This window comes from Tyto alba, unplaced genomic scaffold (genome assembly GCF_018691265.1).
Source record: "Tyto alba isolate M040663 unplaced genomic scaffold, T.alba_DEE_v4.0 Super-Scaffold_48, whole genome shotgun sequence".
NCBI lineage: Eukaryota > Metazoa > Chordata > Aves > Strigiformes > Tytonidae > Tyto > Tyto alba.
The window spans coordinates 25,124,152-25,147,331 of NW_024881324.1; the positions used below are offsets into that span (position 1 = coordinate 25,124,152).

The window sequence follows — 23,180 nt, forward strand, 5'->3', positions numbered from 1 at the left end:
GATCTTCTGGCATAACCTAATGAAATGTAAAACTATGTTATTTGCCAGGCTTCTATCTTACATGTTAGCGAACTCTCATTATAATAAAGATTTTAAGATAAACCATTTTTTTAGCTCTTTCTTTCAACATCTTATTACTGGCTTCCGATTAAGTTTTAGTATTGGGTTTTCTAAAGATGTCTGGCATAGAGGTTTTTAAGTTGTTGTTAATGAGGAAAATATAAAGTTTATATGATCATGGTATGGCTAGGTAGAGTTTAGCTGCCTAAGAGACTTCACAGGAATATGCCAATATCATCTGCTTTGCCTATTCCAAGATGTATGCAAGTGCACAACAGGGAAAAACAAAAAACAGTTAATGAAGCGGAGCATATGTATGGTATTTAGTCATTTGGTTTTAAAAGAGAGCATCCAGACCAAAGGCTTTAAAGCTCTATTATTTGATAAACCTTCAAAATACTAAACTAAACGTTGAATACATTTCATCTTGCTGCTCTTATTCTCCCAATGAATCTATGAAATATATATTGTACTTTCAAAAGTTTCAGACCTTTGTTCTACTTTAAATTTTGATGTCTCCAATTAAATATTGATGCATAGCAAGATATAAGTTATCCAAGTAAATACACAACTTCTTATGATGTTGAATGCATATTAAATCATATGTTTGGGTGTAGCAATTTTGAATTTGTCCAAGTACTCTGACTGTTGAAAAAAAATACCAAAACTAACTGATCATCTACCTTCATAGATTGTGGACATCCACATCGTGAAATGAGAATGAATCCTAAAGCTATAACTGCTCCACAAATGTTTGGTCGTCTTGATGTTGCAACAAATGATTGGACAGATGGAATATTTTCAGCACTCTGGAGAAAAACTTTAAGAGCCAAGAAAGGTATAATGAAAAACAATTTCCTCCAACATAAAACAAGCTGCATGACATTTCTCTAAAGCACTTTAGCAGACTTTTATTTTTAAACCTGCAGCAATATTCCATTGCTTCTATGTAAGAATTTCTGTCTGTTATATAGTCTCTGTTCTAAATGCTTTGCTTTCAAACTGTGTACTGTTTCAAATACTGTTTCACTGAATTTGCTGATTCCTCTCTTTTAAATGATTGGCCCTTGTATGGAAGAAAAGTGGAAGGTAAGAGTCAGTTCCCCCAACACTTGCATACTATAAAAAAATTTGGTGCTGTCAGGGTTTCTACATGGTCTCCGTCTGCCATGCTAGAAGGTAGTGAATCTCCTTTGTGTTGTACCTGATAGCCATGCACGTACCACAGTCCATCTCAAACGGTACTGCATTATTCTGCTGAGGCAACAAATTTCTGCCTGAAATAATGCTGGCATGTATTCTTAGACTGCTGTATTAACTAAAAGAGAGGCCTTGGTGGCTTGATGCTAGGTGGATTCTTACTTGTTTTATCTGAATATTAGTATGTGACCTTATCATTAGGCCTTAAGGACTAAAGGAAAAAAAAAAGAGGAAATCCTAATGTTTGTTGCACCATCAATTTTCATATGAAAATTCTTGGTCTTTAAGGATAAAGATACTTTAAAAATCTAAAATACTTTTAGATTTAATCTTGTTGGTTTTATTTCAAATCTAGAAATGTAGCACCCTTGAGAATGTAGCATGGCATTATCTGTTGGTTTTCCTGTTTTCCCCCTCAACATGAAATATAAATTAGCATACTCACATGACTTCCTCAGATTCCCTGTTTGCAACACTTCTGTGATGTCTCTTTAGGAAGTGAACTCCAGATCATCTCATGCCTGAGATGCCTGCACTGTAGCTATGAAAAGCCTCTGAATAGAAAACTATTTGTCTGAGAGGTGAGAAAGTTTCTCATCCAAAATCTTGGTTCATACCTAGCAATGTACCAAGCCACCTAGGCCTAGATGGTAAGGACTCACTCAAGGCAGACAAGAGTGGGACCATCTCTGGCTGACAAGGGCTAAAGGGTGATCTAGCAGTGCCCAGCAGGGCTGGCTACTCCCCACGGGACAGGGAGCCAGAAGGCAAGGGGGGGATCCTTTTCCAGCCAAAGCCTGTTGCTCAGTTCCCAAGTGAGGCGAGCAGGACAGACCCAGACTGTCCTAGGAAAAAGAAATGTATCTAAAGCCTTTCATTTAATCTCACTACATTTGCACACTCTTTGGAAACCAGTGAATGGTGGTTTTAAACAGATCTGTAGTTTCTATCTTCTTTATGTTATGTAAGTTGAAATAAACTTAATTTATTACTGCGATGAAGTTTGGATCCATAAAACTGTTTCAGGCTCTTACAAATTGATGACATGCTGATGACACCTTGTATTCTGAGCAATGGATAATTATTATCAATAGGTGACAAAATTAAATACTTAATTGAAATTGAGTGATGGAAATGGTAATTGTATTAAAAGCTGAGAATCTAGCTGTGTGTGAATTCAGAATTAGTTCGAAATTTTTTTGCAGAGAGAAGAAATTGGTCCTTGAAAGTAACTAGAACTCTCTCCATAGGTGTTTTTATCTGTTATTTTGGATTATAGGTGACCATATCTGGATAGTTCTTGATGGTCCAGTTGATGCTATTTGGATTGAGAACCTTAATTCTGTCCTGGATGATAACAGAACTCTAACGCTAGCAAATGGAGATCGCATACCTATGGCACCAAATTGCAAAATAGTCTTTGAACCTGATAATATTGATAATGCTTCTCCAGCAACAGTTTCAAGGAATGGGATGGTATTCATGAGCTCATCAATTCTCAACTGGAGCCCTATCCTTGAGGTACAATAGCTAAGTGATTGATGATGTATTGGAAGTTTTACTGATTACTTATTCAAGGCTTTAAGACCTAATTTTGTGACATTTGGTATGAAACGGCTTTTACACTCTATATACTTATAGGTCAGTATTTAATATAGCAATGTTTCCGATAGTTTATACAAGAGTGAATAAAGAAATTTTTCAGGAACATGGTCAAAATATTACACTTTTAAAAACATGAATATCCTACCTTGGGACAAATTTGTAATTCAAGGTATTTTATACAATTCAGTTGCCAAAATACCAACTACCTGATAGCCTATAATACAGCTTCAGAGCAAGGAAGAAGAAGGAGTGAACAGGCTGATTCAGGAATCTAGAAATCCTCAAGAAAACACAAGTTCTCTTGATTTTTCTTAAAATTAATTGCATTTGGGATTTAGAACCAGAAGTAAATTCAATGCAGCATTGAAACATGTAATTTTTAAATGGATATTCTTACCTGGTTAAGTTGTCTGTTAACATTTCTAGAAGCAAAATGTCTGAAGAACAAAGCAGTGGTTTCTCTCTGGCATTGAATGAATCATTTAGAAAACCAGAATATGTTATATGTGTGTTTTGGAGGGAACAGTATATAACATACTCAAAATTCAAAGCAATTCATAAAGTGAATTTTTTCTTGTATATGTCATCTTTCATCATCCACAAACCAGAAAAAATAAATCCTTATCTTGACTGAATGCTGGTAATGATATAGTGAGTGATACATTTAGAGACTTGAGCATACTCTGTTTTCATGTAGCAAAAATCTCGGTAAAGATGAAATATAAATGTTCCCAAGAATCTACCTGATATTCCATGGTAATATCTTTCAACATTTAATTATGGTTTTCTTCCTTTTTAAGAAAGCAATGGAGACAATAGCAGTGAAAGAAAGTTGGTTACTGATTCTTTTTTTTAATTCTTAAGTCCTGTATTTCTTTAGAAATTTATTGGTGAAGTAGGCTGCTCAGGATTAACACTTCTTAAAAAATTAAAGTAAAATAAATATTAATTTATTTTGTCTTTATTTTTTTCTTTTCAGTCTTATTGAGAATATTTTGTTGATGTTATTTTGCTTTGATGAGACACGGACTGTCTCATGTGTATCAAAAATTAAAACTTTCTTCCTTGTGGCTAAGACGCATATTCCTGTGATCATAGAGAGAATTACTTTATTACCTTTGCCTGAAAACCAAGTTAATGTACCTTTCTTCTGTATAATCCCAAATTAGTATTGCTTTATATGAGCTTTAAACTTTAATTTTAAACTAGGAATAACTTAGTCTTCTTGTTTATGAAATTAAAACATCATCCATGCCTGTGTAACCTATTTATGCCCCTGTTTGCAGAGTCAAAAGTACAAAATCTCAAAGGTTACTATGAGCTGACATACTGAATTTTATTGTTCTTTCCAGAAAAAGTATCACATTAATGAGTTTTATTAAATAATTTTTAAAATTAATGTTTCACAGTCTCATTCACTCATTTAATTTTCCAAATCCAGTAGAATACCTGTGGAAGATACAGCTAATGCTTATGTAGACAGTATTGCTTAACTAGCCAGATGAAAATACAGTTGGCTTCATTTTAACTTTCAGATGTTAGTAGCTGAGTTAGATTTTTGTAATGGCTACCCTGTATTATTAGATTTCTTATTGTTTTAACTCATGAAGCTTCTGATTCTTGTAAGTCTTACATAGCTTGCTTGGTTATAACCAGATTCCTTGTCCCTAAATCCCTGATTTGTCTGGCAATGGAGGAAAAGTCGACGTGCCACAGGGCATGGCCTGCGGCACTGCCTAGAACAACTGTCCTCAGCATGTTAGAGGTTTCAGCACAAATGGAAATCAAGGGAGCAGCGGTCAGCTGCTGTCCAAGCAGCTGGGGGCTCTTCCTGGGGTGGGAAGGAAGACTTGTGTGCCTACAGGACCAGCAGGATCTTTGCAGAGACACTGCGGACTCAAGATCCCTAGCCCCGTAATGGAAAGGAGAGTGAGTGAGAGGCTGCATTCAAAGCTCTGGTGAACAGAAAAGATCACGATGAGGAGGAATGCTGTAAACTTGTGATTTCTGGCGACAGAAGGGAGGTTCCTTTTTCATTTGCAGATCTGAAATGGCAGGTCAGGTGTAATGCCCTGCGAATAGGTGGGGAGCAACAAGATCCACTGAGGCAAGCATCAGAACCCAGCTTAGCCTCGACCGATTAAGAGGAGGAAGAGTTGTGTGTGATTGTGACTCCTTCCTGTGGTGGAGTCACCCAAGTGCTGTGACCTGTTGCCTGTGGAAGTTTGCTGCTTGTGAAGGACAAAGGATTGCTGCAGGGGAATGTTACCATATTTCTCTAGTAGTGCCTAGAGCCTTTCCCTTTTAGAATGACGTGGAGATAGCTGTTCAATCACAGCTACGTAGCAACACTTGAGAATCATCACTAATTAACTTGATAGGTTTCTTTGCCAAGTCCAAAATGTTTGCATTCTTATTAGAAAGTGGCGTAAATGAGAAACATTCTGCCACCCACACAAGAGAAAGCTTCTGCGTAACTCTAAGCAGCATGTTACTGTTTTGACCTAAAGGCATCAAAGAACAAATCCTGTTCTATGATCTTGAGGAATAGGTAGTTTTAATTAGGTTTTGTTTATCCAGCATTGCAGATACTGAGATGCACAATAAAAAAACTACACAAACCAGCAGACATCCCCCCCCTGAAATCCTAACTTTTTTCTGCGACTGCCAGATCTTTCTGGGGTACTCTGTGTCACTGCTAGAAACTAACATTGTGTAGAATAAGCGAGACTTGTGTTCAGTACATATGATCTTCTTTGCAGAGTTGTTTTATAACTTAAACAACCATTCTGATTAAAAAATATTTGAAAAGACTGATTTTTGTGTTGTTGAAATCTTTAAAGTGCTTTTTTTCTTCAGTATCCATGTTTATTATCCAGTAGGAATTATGCTTACTTGGGTGAAGTTTGACTTTCTACTAGCCAAACCCTGCCCAACAGTCAGGGAATCTGAGCCCCTCAAAAAGAAATCAACTTTCTATGCTCCCTGGAACTTTTGAGTTCCTAGAGTTAAATTTGCTGAGACTTGCCTTGGGAACTAAATTTATTTTCTCACCATGCTTTATAACAGGGATTTTTGAAAAGACGTTCCTTCCAAGAAGCTGAAATTCTACGTCGGCTGTATTCTTCATCATTCCTGGACTTATACCACTTCAGCATTCAGTCTCTGCAATGCAAGACTGAGATGTTGGAAGCTTTTGTGATTATGCAGAGCATTAATATGCTGCAGGGCCTTATCCCACCTAAGGTAAAGTCGTGGATTTTTTAATATTTACTTAATCTAATGGAGATAATTTTAAGTCAACAGGTTATGTAGAGAGGAGATCCTTTGATGACTTGGAATATAAATGAAGGTGCAGGTTAGTAAAGGAATACCTTCTTTTCTTTTGGAAATTAATAGTTAGGATATGCCCTCTTTCACATTTGTATTTGATGTTAAGCGCTGACATGTAGCATGCATTAGACAGCAGTTTTCCTACAGTTTTTTTGGGGGTAGATTGTTATCAGATTATAAACTAGAACTTCAACAGATCAAATGCTATAATGGGTGATTAAAAGTGATATTTGCAGGGTGCTTTTCTATATTTTGTGGTCTACTTTTTACGTCAGTAAATTTAAACATGACTGAAGGCTTTTAACCTGATGTTAGTAGTAATTATCAAGAAGAATTTTCAGGCTATTGAAAATAAAAACATAACTCAATCCTTCAGGAACAAGGAGGGGAATTGACTCCAAAATACTTGGAAAGGCTGTACATCTTCTCTCTTATGTGGAGCATTGGAGCATTACTAGAACTGGAAGACCGATGCAAAATGGAACACTGGCTTCGAAACCATACAACAATAAAGATTGATCTTCCCTGTATCCCAGAAGGCAGTGAGGATACCATGTTTGATTATTATGTGTCATCTGATGGTTAGTAAACCAGCTGGGTGGTATGGAGTAAAACTTAAAAATAATTTAAAAATTGTGGTTTTTAGAGAATTAATTCAGAAATCTTTTGTACCTTACTTTCTTGTCTCTTCCTTAGAAATTTTTGTTTTACAGCTACATTTTACTGATGATGATGTATAAATCTTTTTCCCTGTTTCTTGTGAGAAATCAGAATGTGGATATATTGCTACAGAAAGCTACACGGTCTTCGTGCTGATGAATTGTCAAATGACCAAGACAGACAAGCCTTGTCCTTGTCATAATTTATGTAGGAAAGAGGAGTAAGCCTCTTAGATCCAACTTGAGAGATTTTGTGATTATTTGATTCTGTAATTTTGGTCTGAGTTTATAAAGTGGGATTACTGTATGTGAGTCAGAGGCACTGACAGATGAATCAACTCAATGGAAAATAAAAGAAACAATGATGCCTTGTATTTCTAAAACATTAACTTAACTTCTTTCTTATTAGGCAAATGGATGCACTGGAATACACGTGTTGAAGAGTATGTATATCCCAGTGGCAGCACTCCAGAATATGGCTCCATTCTTGTGCCTAATGTTGACAATGTGAGAATGGATTTCCTTATTGAAACCATTGCGAAACAGGGCAAGGTACTTTTTCTGTATTTCACATCTAAACAGTGCTAACAGTACTCATGGTAAAGTTTTGAATTAGAAGTGAAATATTATTGAAAAGGAAGAACAACTTTTTTTTTTTTTTTTTTTTTTTAATGTAAAATGGTGATTTCAAGAGCTACATTTATGTAAACATGCTTGAACTTTTGAATACTCACCACTTCCAGACTTTTTTTCCTTCCCCTCACCCATCCTTTCTGTAGTAGAAATAACTGTAATTACATCTGAGATCAGGTCAGAATAGAAGCAATTTTTTCATGTAGCTGTTGCAGGAGGGGGCAGCACACAGGGCAGCAGAGTGCCAGACTCTGCTGTCTGAACTCTGCCCATATGCAGTTACAGAGTTTATGTACCTTTAGATTATGCAACCCATTCTTCACCAAAACTCTGTCAGATAAGCAGGATATTGTAAATAACAACAGCAGTTGAAATCTTGTAGATACCATGGCTCTAGACAGTACATTCTTTTTCAAATAATCAACTGCTTTTATGAATAATCCATTCATTTGTTAGTTAAATCATGCTGACTGACATGATCATTAACTGCAAATAATTTTAACTTGTGATGCCTTCAAAAGTCTATGATACATTAACTATTTTGCTTCCATACATCCCTTGTTGAGAATTCACTTTACATAGCTTTTCTAGTTCCATTTCAGTTCATAAGTTAAACAAGAGTACTGAGTCTTTTCCAAGACACCCAGCTCTTGTGTTTCATCTTATTTCAATGTTGTCTTCATCTAGGCTGTCCTACTAATTGGTGAGCAAGGAACTGCAAAGACTGTTATCATCAAAGGTTTTATGTCAAAATATAACCCTGAAAGCCACATGGCTAAGAGTTTGAATTTTTCATCTGCAACTACCCCATTAATTTTCCAGGTATAGTAGTCATTCAATTTCTAATACAATGTGATTGGAATCAGAGATTGTTCTGAGAATTTGCCAGGAGGATGCTTCTGAAAGTGGTTTATTTAATTGAAAATGAGTGAAGAAACAAAAAAGCACCTGCTCAAAAGGACTGTGTCCTAACACGTGATTTAAAAGACTTCTGTAAAAAACATGTTCCCTTCAACTTCTTCAGTAGCTAATTGAGCTGTTCTTGGACTGTTACAGTACCATGCATATTATTTGCTTCATCACATTTAATATTTTTATGTCAAATGTATCCGTTCTAACCAATTGGGTAGAGCTGTCCGTGACTTCCCTCAGATTTCACTAAAAGCCATGACTAAAATAAGTGCTACCCACAACAGTCTGTCATAAAAAGTGTGCTGTCTGCAATTTAAATTTCAGTAAATTAAATTACTCATTAAAAGATTAACACATGTAGTGCAGCTGCTCTAAGTAGGACTATGAATGCTTAAATCCTAAACTGTACTGCCTGTCCAAATTTCTGCTGAGGTACTTCAAATTATTTCAAGTTTTTTTAACCTGCTGATAATATATATGGGAAATATTTTTAATGTGGTTTGGTATGCCAAGCTGAAGCACTGTCTGTGCTGTAATCAGAACTGTTGTCTGTAAGCCTGATGCATCGTCTGTCATCTGGCTCTTTAGCATTGTAGAAACTATTAACATGTTTAATATACAAGTATGTAATTTTGGTCTTATTTTCCTTAGTATTTTTCCCCTCTATTGATTAGGCTATAGAAACAAAAAGTAGTATCAATACACCTATTTTTATAAAATAGATGTCAGGTTTATTGATGATAGATGATGGTTTGCTGATGATCAAGACATCTGAAATAGATGTTCAAGTCTAACAGTTAAGTCTTCAATAACAATCTAGACCAAAGCATTGTCTGTTACAACACAGGTGCTTTGAAATTACTCTGACTTTCTAAAATCTTGGTCTAACTGATGCCACTTGTGTAAGAAGGCATTCCAGGCTTCTGTACAGGAGCCTGGGCACAACGTATGAATGCAGATATTTAGATTTACACTAAAGAATAACTATGCGTGGTTAAGTGAGCTTTCACTTGGTAAGAATAATGGAGCAGTGGAAGGATGATGGGAAGAAAAGTAGTGGTAGGTCTACTATTAAGCAAAATGATTTCATCAAGTCTATGTATGTATGTGAGTTTAATTATCACTGTATGATTTTATGAAGTACATTGATGTCTGCTGGAAGCATCTTCAAGAATCACATCTTTCAAACATGACAGATTATTACTTTAATCTTTATTGCTAATAACCGTCAATTTTGCTGATAAATTAATAAAAATGAAAAAAAAATTGAAATGGTTTCAAAATTATGAAATGTTAGACATTTTTTATGTCTGATACCGGTCTAATGCTGTATAACATGAGATTTCAGACATTCTAGTTGAATTAGTGCAATTACCTCCTGCACATGTGTTGTCTAAACCTTCCTTAGTAAAATTCTGTGTAACAAAACCATCAATATGTTTAAATGATTGAATCACGTATGAAAGGAAGGACTCTTTATAACTATGCTAATAATTGCTTTTTAACAGCGTACGATAGAAAGTTATGTGGACAAGCGCATGGGCACGACTTATGGTCCGCCTGCAGGCAAAAAGATGACAGTCTTCATTGATGATGTGAATATGCCCATAATAAATGAATGGGGAGATCAGGTTAGTTTGTAAAAGAGGAAAAAATAAGGCAAAAGATACTTTCTTTCCTTGCTACACTGTAAAACTGTCTTCTTAATCAGGTAGTGGGGGGTAAATTTGATGTGTACTGCTTAATTATTAAACAGTCTTTTTAAAGAACCAATCTAGTTTTATATTGTCATGAATTAATTGAAAATAAATATACTGACTACAAGAAGCAGTTTGAGAACTCCTTAAAATATGCCTGTATAATTTTAACAGGTTCTTTTACCAATACTTATTTTTTAACAAAAAAACCCCCCTCATAAAGTCCGATTAGAAAAAAACCTTTGGAACCCAAATTGTGATAGCATACTGGCTGTATGAACAATAATTAAAATACTGTGAGTGCTGAGAGGTAAGAAGTGACTTCTCTGCTTTAGAAAAAATGGAAGTAATCATGATGTACCTTGGCAAAATTATTTTGAAATGCATTGTTTTGGAAACTAATATTAGAATTTCTAAAGAACTATAGTTGTATAATGTGCGATGTTTTTATCTGGTCAAACAGAAAAGCAGGGAGTCCATTTATGGGTAAGGAAAGGAATCTTGCATTCTGTATGGAAGTTCTATGTTCGTAGCTTTGAAAAACATGTTTATGATTGTTGCATATGGAAATTTCATCAACATATTTGGTAGTAAATGCCACCTGTGAAGGTGCATCAGTTTGGGCTTGATTAGAATAAACTGGAAATCTTATGTTAAAAGTGAGAAGTATTTCCAAGACAACAATATTGGAAATCGTGCAGCATTCAAGCAAGAATGGCTTGAAATATGAAGGATTAATTCTAAGTTAGGGATTTCCCTCTACTCCCAGGACTTTTGTCCATAGATACTACCAATGGAAAGGACAATCTGAACATGCTTATTCCTAGCAATGTGTTTTTCTCCTGTAGCACATAAGCAGGGGATGGGGGGGGAGAAAATAATGGTACCGTTTTTATTAGGTCTTTCAAGTACCTAAGTATGTTTTGTATTTCATTTAGTTCTGTATATAATATTCTCTTATACAATACCTGCTTATTTTACAGGTCACTAATGAGACAGTTAGGCAACTGATGGAACAGAATGGACTGTATAACCTGGAAAAGCCTGGTGAATTTACCAACATTGTGGACATTCAGTTTTTGGCTGCCATGATCCACCCTGGGGGAGGTCGCAATGACATTCCACAGAGGCTCAAGAGACAATTTTCTGTGTTCAACTGTACTCTGCCTTCTAGTTCTTCCATTGACAAAATTTTTGGTAAAGAAAAATTAGCTTTATAGCCAGTCCATTTTTGAAAATAGTAGTTGACTTTTCTTTGTCCCTCTATTTATAAACATTACAATCAAAATAGAGGCTTAATCCCCCTCTGATTTACTTATCAGCACATTTTCCTTCACTAATCAGTCCCAACCTGCAACTTCATGTGGCCATTGGGACTAAGGAAGTGATTGTCCCCCTGTACTCAGCACTGGTGAGGCCGTACCTCGAATACTGTGTTCGGTTTTGGGGCCCTCACTCCAAGACGTTGAGGTGCTAGAGTGTGTCCAAAGAAGGGCAACAAAGCTGGTGAAGAGTCTCGAGAACAAGTCTTATGAGGAGTAGTTGAGGGAGCTGGTGTTGATAATCCTGAAGAAAAGGAGGCTGAGGGGAGACCTTATGGCTCTCTACATCTACCTGAAAGGAGGTTGTAGCGAGGTTGGTGTTGGTCTCTTCTCCCAAGTAACAAATGATAGGACAAGAGGTAATGGCCTCATGTTGCAACAGGGGAGGTTTAGATTGGATATTAGGTAAAATTTCTTCACCAAAAAGGTTGTCAATCACTGGAACAGGCTGCCCAGGGAAGTTGTTGAGTCACCATCCCTAGAGGTGTTTAAAAGACATGTAGATGTGGCAGTTAGGGACACGATTTAGTGGTGGACTTGGCAGTGCTAGGTTAACGGTTGGACTTGATGATCTTGAAAGTCTTTTCCAACCTAAACGATTCTATGATTCTGTAGTTTATCAATCTGTAAGTTTTTTCAGGTCCAGTCACATCTCTGAATCTATCAGTATGCTAAGTATTAGGAAGAATGGCACGAAGGCCATTCTCGGTTTTAGCAACAATTCTGGAGTTGCTAAGGTGCTACTGGTGCTAAGAATAAGTGACTAATGATTACACTTTCACAAATGACAGGATCATATTGGTCTCAGTGAAAAGCTATTCAGAGGCTGCGGAAGCTATTTTGATAGACAAAAGAACATTTTTACCAGACTATTAAGAGCTAAATGCCCGGTGAGCTGGTGGCAGAATGGTATTAAGACCAGGTGAATCCAGATTTGAATAAAGACTGGAAAGCCATTTCAACAAATTAGACAAGATTTTAGGTATTAAAAAAAAAAAAAAAAAGAAATTTAGGAGATAGTAGCTTTTACTGTTGTGCTAGTGTGTCTCAGAAAAATCTTTCATTTGGCCTTTTTTTTTTTTTTTTTTTCTCACAGGCGTAATTGGAGAAGGACACTATTGTGGTGAGCGAGGATTTTCAGAAGATGTGAAGAAAACAGTAACCAGGTTAGTTCCACTGACACGCAGGCTGTGGCAGATTACCAAGCTAAAAATGTTGCCCACACCAGCCAAGTTCCATTATGTCTTCAACCTTCGAGACCTCTCAAGGATTTGGCAAGGAATGCTGAACACTACAGCAGAAGTGATCAATGAACCAAAGGTAAGTGCAGCACATCAGTGTCTTTGTTATAATTAGTGTATAATTAGAGTCGCAAAGAGGATGAAGAATCTAACTACTTAGCATTTGAGTTTGATTTATGAAAGTATAATTTATGATTTTAAAAGTTTTCAGTGTTTTTTTTGAGGCAAAGATGTTTTAGTCCAGCTTTTACAGTGCCAACTGAAATGACAGTTTTGTTTCATAACAATTACACAAAATGCTTCTTTTGACAGAAGAGAGTTTGTTTCTGTCTGCTTGTTCTGTTTTTGACAAATGCTGGTTTGTTTGAAAGAAGCGAGCAAAGAAAATTATGAGAAGCAATGGACTTATTTTAACTCAATGAAAATGCGTATACATTGATAAAAAAAATAAACAGTTCGCCTCTCTCCACTAGTGTCTTGAGGCTTTCAGTCACTGCCTAATATCTGTCTAACAAATGATTTCTGATTTAAGGCTTAAAAGGAAGAAGTAATAATAAGTCATAGTGATTTTTTTTTTTTTTTCAGCAATACACCTTTCTTCCAGAAAATCTCAATACTTTATGCATCATTTCTATTTTAATTATTTTAACGCAAAGTCATTTACTGTTTTGAGCACGGAAACATGAAGTGCTAGAAAAGCAATGTTTATGGTAATCATGGAAAATTTATTATACATTTGGGTTATATAATCACTTCATCTTTAATGTACTTCCCTGCTTGTTGAATAAGTTCCTTAATTCTACTACATCTAAAATTTAAATTTTAGAATTGATTTTAACTTCTGAGGCTAAAAATATGCAGCACTAAGATGATTATATGTATATATATTCTCAATTGATGCCTTCTGAAGTAAAACAAACAGTTGCTCAAAATCTGATTGTATAAATTTACATATTAGTTCTGAGACTTGACATAGTATATGTCATTTGTACAAAGTGCTGTAAGCTCAAACAAGAGGTCTTCAAGGAATACTTTGCATTTTTTCTACTGATGTGTAGTAGTAGTGTGGGATAAAACCAGTGCTGCTAGGATTAAGAACCTGGTAGGTTTTCCTTCTCCACCCTATGACCAAACCAAAGGACTTTAAAGGTATGTTGAATTTGGAGAAGGAATAATGTAAACACAGTTAGACGTTTATTTTTTTTTCTCTAACTACTTTGGATATAGTATTAAGGGTGACATCTGTGTTTGGCATGAAATTATTCATGCCACGATGCTATTATTTCCATCCACCTTCTACTTAATGACCAGTTAAAAAAAGTGGCTTATCAGTGCATAAACATGTGTGAACAGGTATGGATATGGTTTTAGGGCTAGCGAAATACCATCTTAATTTGGTAAATGCGCTCTGGTTTGTAATTTTAGATTAAGGCTTCTTAAACAGTTAACTGAATGTAGACTTAAAATGCTATTGCACAGAATGAGAAGCTCAAGGTGTCTCTCCTGAGTAAACCCCCAAATACTACTGTTTCTTTTATTGTGTTAATATGATTTTTAAATAAAAAAATAAAAGCATGGCTTTTAACTTGGCATAGCTTTGTTGTAAACCTAATCTGACAGAAATACCTTTTTTTTTTTTTTTTTTTAACACAGGTACTGATGAAACTGTGGAAGCACGAATGTAAGTGTGTTATTGCTGATCGTTTCACAACCTCAGAAGATGCAAACTGGTTTGATGCAACTGTGGCAAAACTCATTGAGGAGGAATTTGAAGAAACAAAAACTTATCTGGATCCTGAACCTGATGCATTCTTTGTTGACTTCTTAAGGGATCCACCTGAAAGAACTGGTAAAGATGGACTCTGATAATAGTGGAGTTAGCAAGAATAGGGAAAGGGGATATGATAAAATAGATGCTAATAGAAATATGTCTTAAAAATGCATAGTAAGTTTATTCATCAAGGGTGGATGTTCTCTCCAGTGATTTTGAAGGTAGTCTATGTTACTAGGTGTGGAACATCTTTATGTTCATTGGATTTTAAAGCCTGTATTTATATTCAGATTATCTGTATAGGAGAGCCTTGCTTACATTTTCATTGATGTAGTAGACATAAAAAACTGCCGAATAGTGATCATGATTCTATATTATTCTAAAATGATGAAAGAATTGTGATATGAATAACTTGAAGTGGTAGGGTTGCAATACTAGTTAAAGGATAGCACTCAAGCTGCCATCTATAAAACGGGTGAAAAAATACTGGCTCTGGGCTAACCCAGTACTTCTTAGGAAATACCTGGTACATGATTTTGTACCAAAGTATTTTAATTTCAAAATCTCCTGAATGCTAGTAAAAGCTCTTAAATTATTCATATGACTTATGACAATGTCTTTGTGTCTTTTAAATAAAAACACTGCATTCAGTGACCTTACTAAGTAAAGCTGGGAATATGGATTAGTTGATGCAAAAGAACAGAAAACAGTTGTTCAGGTTTTGGGGAAGGTCATTATTTAAGCCATTGGATGATTCAATTATCTGTGTTCATATCCGAGGAGGCAATAAAAGGTTGGCATAAGCAGTCAAATGCCACTTAAATCTCTTCTTGGATAATTGAAGTAGTCAGAAGGCAGTGACAAAAGGGGAGTAAAGGATAGGAAATGTTTGATTAGAAGGAATCAAATAGAAGTAAAAAGGCAGCTGATGTGAGAAAGTAGTCAAATACATCCTTAAATAACTTGCTAAACTGCAACAATGTAGAGAGGACTGAAATATAAGTCAGGGTACATACTGAGAGAGTGAAGAGTGACTTTTAATGCAAAAATTTGAATCCACACTAGAAACCAGTGTTGAACTGAAAAATAAATGCAGAAAGAAGCATGAATTTCTCAAAATAACTTGTTTCCTGGTGACAGTTTAAATGTACCTGCCCTGTAACATGTCTTTTAGCATGAAACTTCATCTAAATACAAAGTGGGAGGCCCTCATTTAGAAAGGGTATGTTTTGTCCTCAATAACTTTGTCAGAGTCTTGAGAACCCCTTCCTGTTTTAGCTTTAAGTGAAAAGAATAACAAGAGTAATTCTGTTTTAATTGTCCCTTTAATGGAATTTAATCTTGCCCATTGTGATGGAAGTGTAAGAACAGGAACTGTATTTCTGAGCTCTTAAGTATATAAAAAAAAATACATCTGACATCAAATAACCCTATGCTCAGGTTAGTGATATATTTACATATACTCCCTGTATCTGTGGGTTGTACGGTCACAATGTATTTGTCCCTGAAATAAATGTATGAAGACTTGAGATAAAGTAGCTCAACCATCAACTTTTAGATCTTAGCTTCACAGAAATTGTTAGTGGTGCTGGTGTTCTTGAGACCCTCAAACTGTTCAAGGGTGTTTTTTATCAGTTACTTTTGATATTCCTATTTAGTACTTGTGATTCTGAATCTTGAGACTAGAAAAGAGTTTCAAATAATATACTAGCTGTCTCTGTAAATAAAGTAAATATCTGCCCTTTCTTAAGTTTAGCACTTGATCATTCTGTCTTTTGACATTAATATTAACTGCAGGAACAGGATTAAGCTGATGTAATTCTCTTAAATGGTTTTAAACTGTAAAAACATCACTGCAGTTTAACTCCTTGCTGTATTCCTTATTAGTTCCTTATCAGTAGCTGAGTTATTTTAAGTGTCTCATTCAAATTGTAAGAAACTTATTTCCACCTGGAATACTCCTTTTGTTTAACCAGTGTTTCTGCAGGTTAAAATAATGAGATGGTTAATTTAATTAGGTCTTAATCTAAAAGAGAGTTTATATATGCAGAAATAATACAGAGCTAAAGAATTCTGAAATTAAGGTTATTTCAGAAATGCAGTGAACACAGTATAAAGGACAGCTGAATGAGAATTAATCATCACTTTATTTTGAGAGGTTTAAAAGGCAATTTCCTTAAACTAGTTTATATATATATGTATATTTGGTTTTTGGTGCTTTTTTTTTTTTTTTTTTCCCTTGGAAGCTGCATGATTAATGGACCACTGCTAACTTGTAAAAGCAAAATTTGTGAGAAGGAAAAGGAGAAAAAAATAAAATGTGAAAAATATTATAGATACTATTCTAAATACAATGCAATTTGATTGTTTTTTCCCCACCTTTACTTCCCTTTCCACTGATTTACAGTGCTTTACTAAGCATTAAGGAAATACTTATTTTACTGAAATTACTTATTTCATTGACTTTAATTCCACCAGTTAGAGATAATATTGTGAATATTATATTTCTTCTGTAAGAGGAGGCTTAGCAAAACTGATTGTCAGCAATGATTGACCTACAGTAACTGGAAAAATATGTCTTACAGCATGAAGATCATGAAATCTCTAAACTAATGGAGCTTGCTTTATGTAAATAAGAGCAAAATTGTACTGTGTCTGCTATTACTTTTTGAGGAAAACCAAGCCAACCAAAAAACCCCATGTTGTCTGCTTGCTGGCACTCTTCCAGTGAAGTTTGTCAATTATTTGCTGATGAAGTATGGGCTGGATGAGCAGTGAGATGTGTTGAAAATTAGCTGAATGGCCAAGCCCAGAGGGTGGTGATCAATGGCACAAAGTCTAGTTGGAGGCCAGTAACTAGTGGTATACCCCAGGGGTCACTACTGGGCCCAGTGGTCTTCAACATCTTTATTAGTGATCTGGATGATGTACCCTCAGCAAGTTCTCAGATGGCACAAAACTGGGAGGAATGGTTGATGTGCCAGAGGGTTGTGCTGACATCCAGAGAGACCTTGACAAGAACCTCATAAGGTTCATCACATGGAGGTGCAAAGTCCTGCACCTGGGGGTGAAAAAACCCACGCACCAGTATATACTGGTGGTCAGTAAAGCAGTGTTGTAGAAAAGGACCTGGGAGTCCTGGTGGACAGCAAGTTGAACGTAAGCCAGCAATGTTCCCTTGCAGGAAGAAAAGGCTAAGTGGCATCCTGGGCTGCATTAGAAAGAATATTGCCAGTAGATCAAGGGAGGTGATCCTTCCCCTTTATTTAGCACTGATGAGGCCACACCTGAGTGCTGTGTCCGGGTCTGGAGTGCAAGAAAGACATGGACATACCGGAGATTGGAGAGACTCCAATGAATGGCCACAAAGATGAGTTAAAGGACTGTTCTAAGAGGAAAGGCTGAGAGAGCTGGGACTGTTCAGCCTGGAGAAGAGAAGGCTCAAGGAAATCTTCTTGATATGTACAAATACCTGAAGGGAGGATGAAAAGAGGAGGGAGCCAGGCTCAGTGGTGCCCAGCGACAGGCCCAGAGGCAATGGGCACAAACCGAAACTCGGGAGGTTCTCTCTGAACATCAGGAAACACTTTTTTACTGTGAGGGTGACCGAGCACTGGCACGGGTTGCCCAGAGCAGTTGTGGAGTCTCCATCCTTGGAGATATTCATAACCCATCTGGACATGGTCTTGGGGAACCATCTCTAGGTGGCCCTTCTGGAGCAGTGGGGTTTGGACTAGGTGACCTCAAGAGGTCCCTGCCAACCTCAACCATTCTCTGATTTTATTTGCCATGGAGTAACAATTGTTACTAATGAAGGCATGTCACCTTTAAGCATGATTAATGCTTATGAATGGAAAGATGAGGCAGCAGCACTATTTCCTCCTTTACTTTGGGTGGGGAAGAGTTGACAATTCCTTGTGGCTTTTAGATCACTTGATGAAACAAATGCATGCCTTTTCAAGGTCAATATACTCTTTTTTGTTGTGGTAATTGTTCATTTCAGTAGTGATATTTTTTCACTAGTGCAATGATTTAATCAACTAAGAGTGTTTTTCTTTTACAAAAAAGATTATGTTCAATTTTAAACTTCAGTATTTATTTACCTTCATTCTCTGGTGATACTTTTGCTTCTAGCTTCTAAGTTAATATCAGTTTTTCATCATTCAAGTTTTAGATGTAGGGAAAGAAAACTCCTTAATTTTTGCTGATTTTATCTTTGAGAATTAACCGTTCCTTTTAGGAAGGGTATAGGTAGCACTGTCATATGTACATCTAATATGCAAAATTATGTATAACAAACCTGATTCTGGCTGGTTAAAGAGACTTCTAATTAACTTCACTTACTTATCCCCACATAGAGCCTTTGTCAATCATTTAAACTGCTATGGTTTTGTTACTTTCTTTTTGTCCTAGGTGAGAAATCAGAGGAAGTTAATACAGATATTCCCAAAATTTATGAGCCAATTTATTCTTTTCATCAGCTACGGAATCGTTTAAATATGTTTTTACAAGCATACAATGAGAATGTCCGTGGGACTGGAATGGACGTGGTTTTCTTTGAGGATGCTATGATTCATTTAGTCAAGGTACAGTCTTACTAGATTGACATTTGATGTTGTTGTTCACTCGCCCTCGGTGCCTATGAGTGGAGGTGTGCATGAATCAAGGTAAATTACTTCTAAAACTGAAGCAAGTAATTTATTGCTAGCAAATATTTTGTCTGTCACTCTGTGACTGAGTATTAAAACTCAACTTTTCTGAAAATGCACTGGACGTAACTATTCTTTTATATCTACTGTTTATGTCTGGTGGGATCATGATCCTAACTATGCTAACTCTATTTCAACCTTTCTTCTTGTTAATTCTTCTGAGAGTCCTTTCTCTCTTTGCAATGAATCAAATGAAATTCAGGTCAGGATATAATTTGTTGCTTATGAAGGAGTAGGTACAGCAGAGTAGGAATAAATGTAGCCCAAACTTCCTTTGTAGATCCACAGTATGCTCATTTCTGTTAAAATTCATTTGAATATGGATTGGAGCTGACCATAATTTTTAGTACAGCACAGCTTGATAGGATTGTTCACACAGAATAGGCTTCATACAAGGAGAAGTTTGTGGTTTTGTGGTTTTTTTTTTTTTTTTTTTTTTAGTTTTGTTGGTTTGTTTAACTGAAAAACCTGTTGTTTCTCAGTTGCACCGTGAGATTATCTGTATTTCTTATCATAAATTAAGAACTGAATATTGGATTGTACTGTCCTAACAAATAATGTAATAAGTATTAAAACAATTTAAATTTAATTAAAGTTGACAAATACATTGCATCTACAGTTTTGAAAATTTTGGGGTAGGTTCTTGTAATTTCACAAAATTAATCCTTTTCCTTGAAGGTCTTCCTTGCAAGATGAATGATATTATGCTATGGATTTATTTAGGAAAATTGTTAAATCATCATTGCACTCACTAACAAGTTTCTGGTTTATTCCTAGTAAAAAATTCTATCTAAATTCAGGATCTAGTAAAAAAAATTTTTTTCGTTTTATTTTTTTCTCCACTGAAGAGCCACTTGTCAGGAATCTCTTGTTTGGGCAGCTAGATGGTAAATACCTGAAACGTTCTCATAACTTTCACTTGGATAAAATGAATATATAGTGCTTCTCTGATCCCATATTCGTAAAAGCAGAATTTACAGCTGTGCAGGTCTGACCTTTATGCATTAGCTAGACTTGACACAGCTTCTAAAAGAAAGCTAGGTAAGCACAATTAAGGTAATGCCTAATCTTAGTTGACATAGTATGACCTGAATGAGTTAAAGCTGAGGGATATCTTAAACAGAGAACAAAGCTTCAAATTTATAGTTTCTGTGTCTCTGCCTGGAAAAGATGTAGTAGCCATAATTGAAGTGATCAGCAATATGCCAAGGGTGGTGTGCAAATCTATTTTTCTTTCTCTGGTTAAATTCTAAGTATGCTTAGAATAAACATTCATACTTGATTTTATCTTTGCTTATAAAACATTAACCTGTGAAAAATAACAAGTACATTGCACTTAATATGTAAAATATATGGGTTTGAAACGGCAGAAAACTGACATGACTATTTTTAATAATATGAAAAAAAGTATGTTAGAGGAAAGGCAAGTAAATAGGTATCCCAGGCTTCTTATGGGTATGACAGAATTCTAGGGGTATCAGAGGGGTGTTCAGGATAATAACAGGAGCCAATACTCTGCGTCACTGCTTGTGCAGTGGAGACCAACTGCTAACCAGATGGTTGGTATTACCTTGCCTTTTGAGCGGCAAGTGGCTCCATGCTGTTCTGGAAATAAATGTAGGCTCTTTTGTGTACTAGGAGTATCTGTCCATGTGCAACTGATGGGCTGTGGAGCAAGTTTGTCTCCTCTGCTTAAGGGCATATTTTCTCATCATCAAGTAACATCTTCCACCTGTTTCCAGATTTCTTGGCATTATTTATTGGCTACGGACAATGGGATGGGGGCTGCATGCAGTTCACAGTTAGTGCTGAAATTTTTTTTTTGCTCTGAATTGCAAAGGGTCTGTTTGTTTACATTACACTGTCCTGAATTTAAGGGAGATCTAGAGTAGTAGGTAACTACTGCCTTTTTGCTTTAAGAGATAAGTAATGAAATGGGAAAGAAAGGGAGATCTACTCAGGAGATGTTTCACTATGACCAAATACTGATATTGATATTGTGTGTTTTTATAATCTAGTAAACTAGAAGCTTAAGAAGTTTGATTATAAAGGCAGTTTTATTACTTGCTGCAGAGAATACTGGAGACTGTTTGTCCTGATCTTAACATGCCTGGGACAACTTGTCTTTCTGGACAAAACGAAGGGATCTGGAGAGATGAGTCTTAGTAAAGTTGTCCAGAGGGTATGGCATTGGGGAAATTATTTCCTTCCCAATTTTCATAATTTGTCATGCTATGATCACTCATCACTAACAAATCACAGTTGATATTTACTTGTGCTTTGTGGAAGTGTGAGATGCAATTCTGTTGATAATTGAAAGTTCACAGTGATGGAATCAGGTGGTTGCTATACTGTTGGAAGGTTTGCAGAAAATATTACAAAGCGCAAATATCCATATCATATATTAATAGAAATATAGAATCCTGAAATTAAACCTTGACATTTGAATTTGTTCTGCATTTCTAATATAACTTTATTACTACAGTAGCATAGGATTTTTGATGTGTGTAATTTTTACAGATTGTAGCAATAAATGACTGTGGTCTTACACAGATTTCTCGGGTGATTCGCACTCCTCGTGGAAATGCTCTTTTAGTTGGAGTTGGTGGCTCAGGAAAGCAGAGCTTGACAAGACTGGCATCTTTCATAGCTGGTTATGATACATTCCAGATAACATTAACAAGGTGAGCACTAATCAAAATGAAATTTAAAATTAAAAGATCTGGGGAACCTTTACACCTGAAGGCTTGTAAACCCGATCCATGCACCAGATGAATTAAAAAAACTATCATGAAAAATAGACTGAGTGAAAATTTGAATAAACATAATTTTAGGAAAGACTCATCAAAGATTTTGAGAAAACATAATTCTGCCTTACGAACCCCTTGGAATTCTCCAAGTGGGTCAACAAGCAAGTGTAGAAATGTGATCTGATTGATAAAATTAAACTCTGTGCTTTTCTAACCTTAAATGTGCATCTAAAACATATCTAATAATTCGTGACAGAATACCTCTGGGAGAAATTTTGAATCCTCCTTGGATAGAATTGTTTGCCTTTGGTTAATCCAAAATTTCCTATTCTGTGAATTCTTAAGATAATAATTGTTGGATTTTAAATGGTTTAATTTAGTTTACCAAGGTAGTTGATAGTCATATTGCTAACTCAATGTGTATAACTTAAAGTATTTGTTTCAGGTCAGTATTTTTCTCTAATTTTGAGTAATTAACTGAATAACTCTTCCAATCATTGTTTTCCCCTGCAGCTGAAATAAAAGGGCATAGAATATTTGGGCCTTCTCTGTGACCATTTCTAATTTTAGTGACGTTTTTGAAATGTCTTGTTTATAAATGTATGTATGGAAACTTATCTTGGTGGTTATAATTTTGCTGAAACACAAAAAATTACCTTTTTAATCATCAAGAAAAAAATCATAAAACCAATGTATTTATTTCCTGAGCTCCTCCCTAGTAATGAGGAACGATTTTACAATTTCTGATGTTTCAAGTCATATATAAGATCGTTATGGTTACATAAGAAACTCTTAATAAAGTTGCATGCAAACACTTCTCTTCTTTAATGCCCAGTGGGAATCCTAGAAACCTCAGATTTTATTGCAGTCCTTTTTCCAGCCAGAGAGGTCATTCCAGCGTAACCTTGTGTACAGGCTTTGTGCAGCAAGGTTTTGCTAGTGAGGGGGCTACAAGGGTGAGAAGCTGCTTAGAAGCTTCCCCCGTATCTGATAGAGCCACTTCCAGCCATTTCCCAGATGGACCCACCACTGGCCAAGGCCAAGCCCATCAGTGATGGTGGTAGCACCTCGGGGATAACATATTTAAAAAGGGTGGAAAAACCTGGGCAAGAGAAATTGCAGCCAGAGAGAGGAGTGAGAATATGTGAGAGAAACAGCTCTGCAGACACCAAGATCAACCCACCACACCTTGTCTAATTATTTTTACCTTTTTTATTCTCTTAGTTTGCTGCTGCTCTCTTTCCTTTTCATAAGACTGAGTCCCACCATTGGTGATGACTTTCATCAG

At 35.9% G+C, this 23,180-nt stretch overlaps 1 protein-coding gene across 3 annotated transcripts in view; it reads left to right on the forward strand.

Moving 5' to 3' along the window:
- The window catches only part of DNAH5 (dynein axonemal heavy chain 5), a 149,798-nt gene that overhangs the window by 85,370 nt on the left and 41,248 nt on the right, over positions 1-23,180 (forward strand). For all 3 annotated transcript variants that reach the window (XM_042806932.1, XM_042806933.1, XM_042806934.1), the window contains exons 42-53: positions 752-898; positions 2,540-2,781; positions 5,935-6,111; positions 6,575-6,779; positions 7,267-7,409; positions 8,178-8,312; positions 9,911-10,033; positions 11,083-11,296; positions 12,518-12,741; positions 14,316-14,511; positions 18,847-19,019; positions 21,696-21,826. In XM_042806932.1, coding sequence (XP_042662866.1) covers positions 752-898; positions 2,540-2,781; positions 5,935-6,111; positions 6,575-6,779; positions 7,267-7,409; positions 8,178-8,312; positions 9,911-10,033; positions 11,083-11,296; positions 12,518-12,741; positions 14,316-14,511; positions 18,847-19,019; positions 21,696-21,826 — 2,110 coding nt within the window. The remainder of the gene's footprint in view (positions 1-751; positions 899-2,539; positions 2,782-5,934; positions 6,112-6,574; positions 6,780-7,266; positions 7,410-8,177; positions 8,313-9,910; positions 10,034-11,082; positions 11,297-12,517; positions 12,742-14,315; positions 14,512-18,846; positions 19,020-21,695; positions 21,827-23,180) is intronic.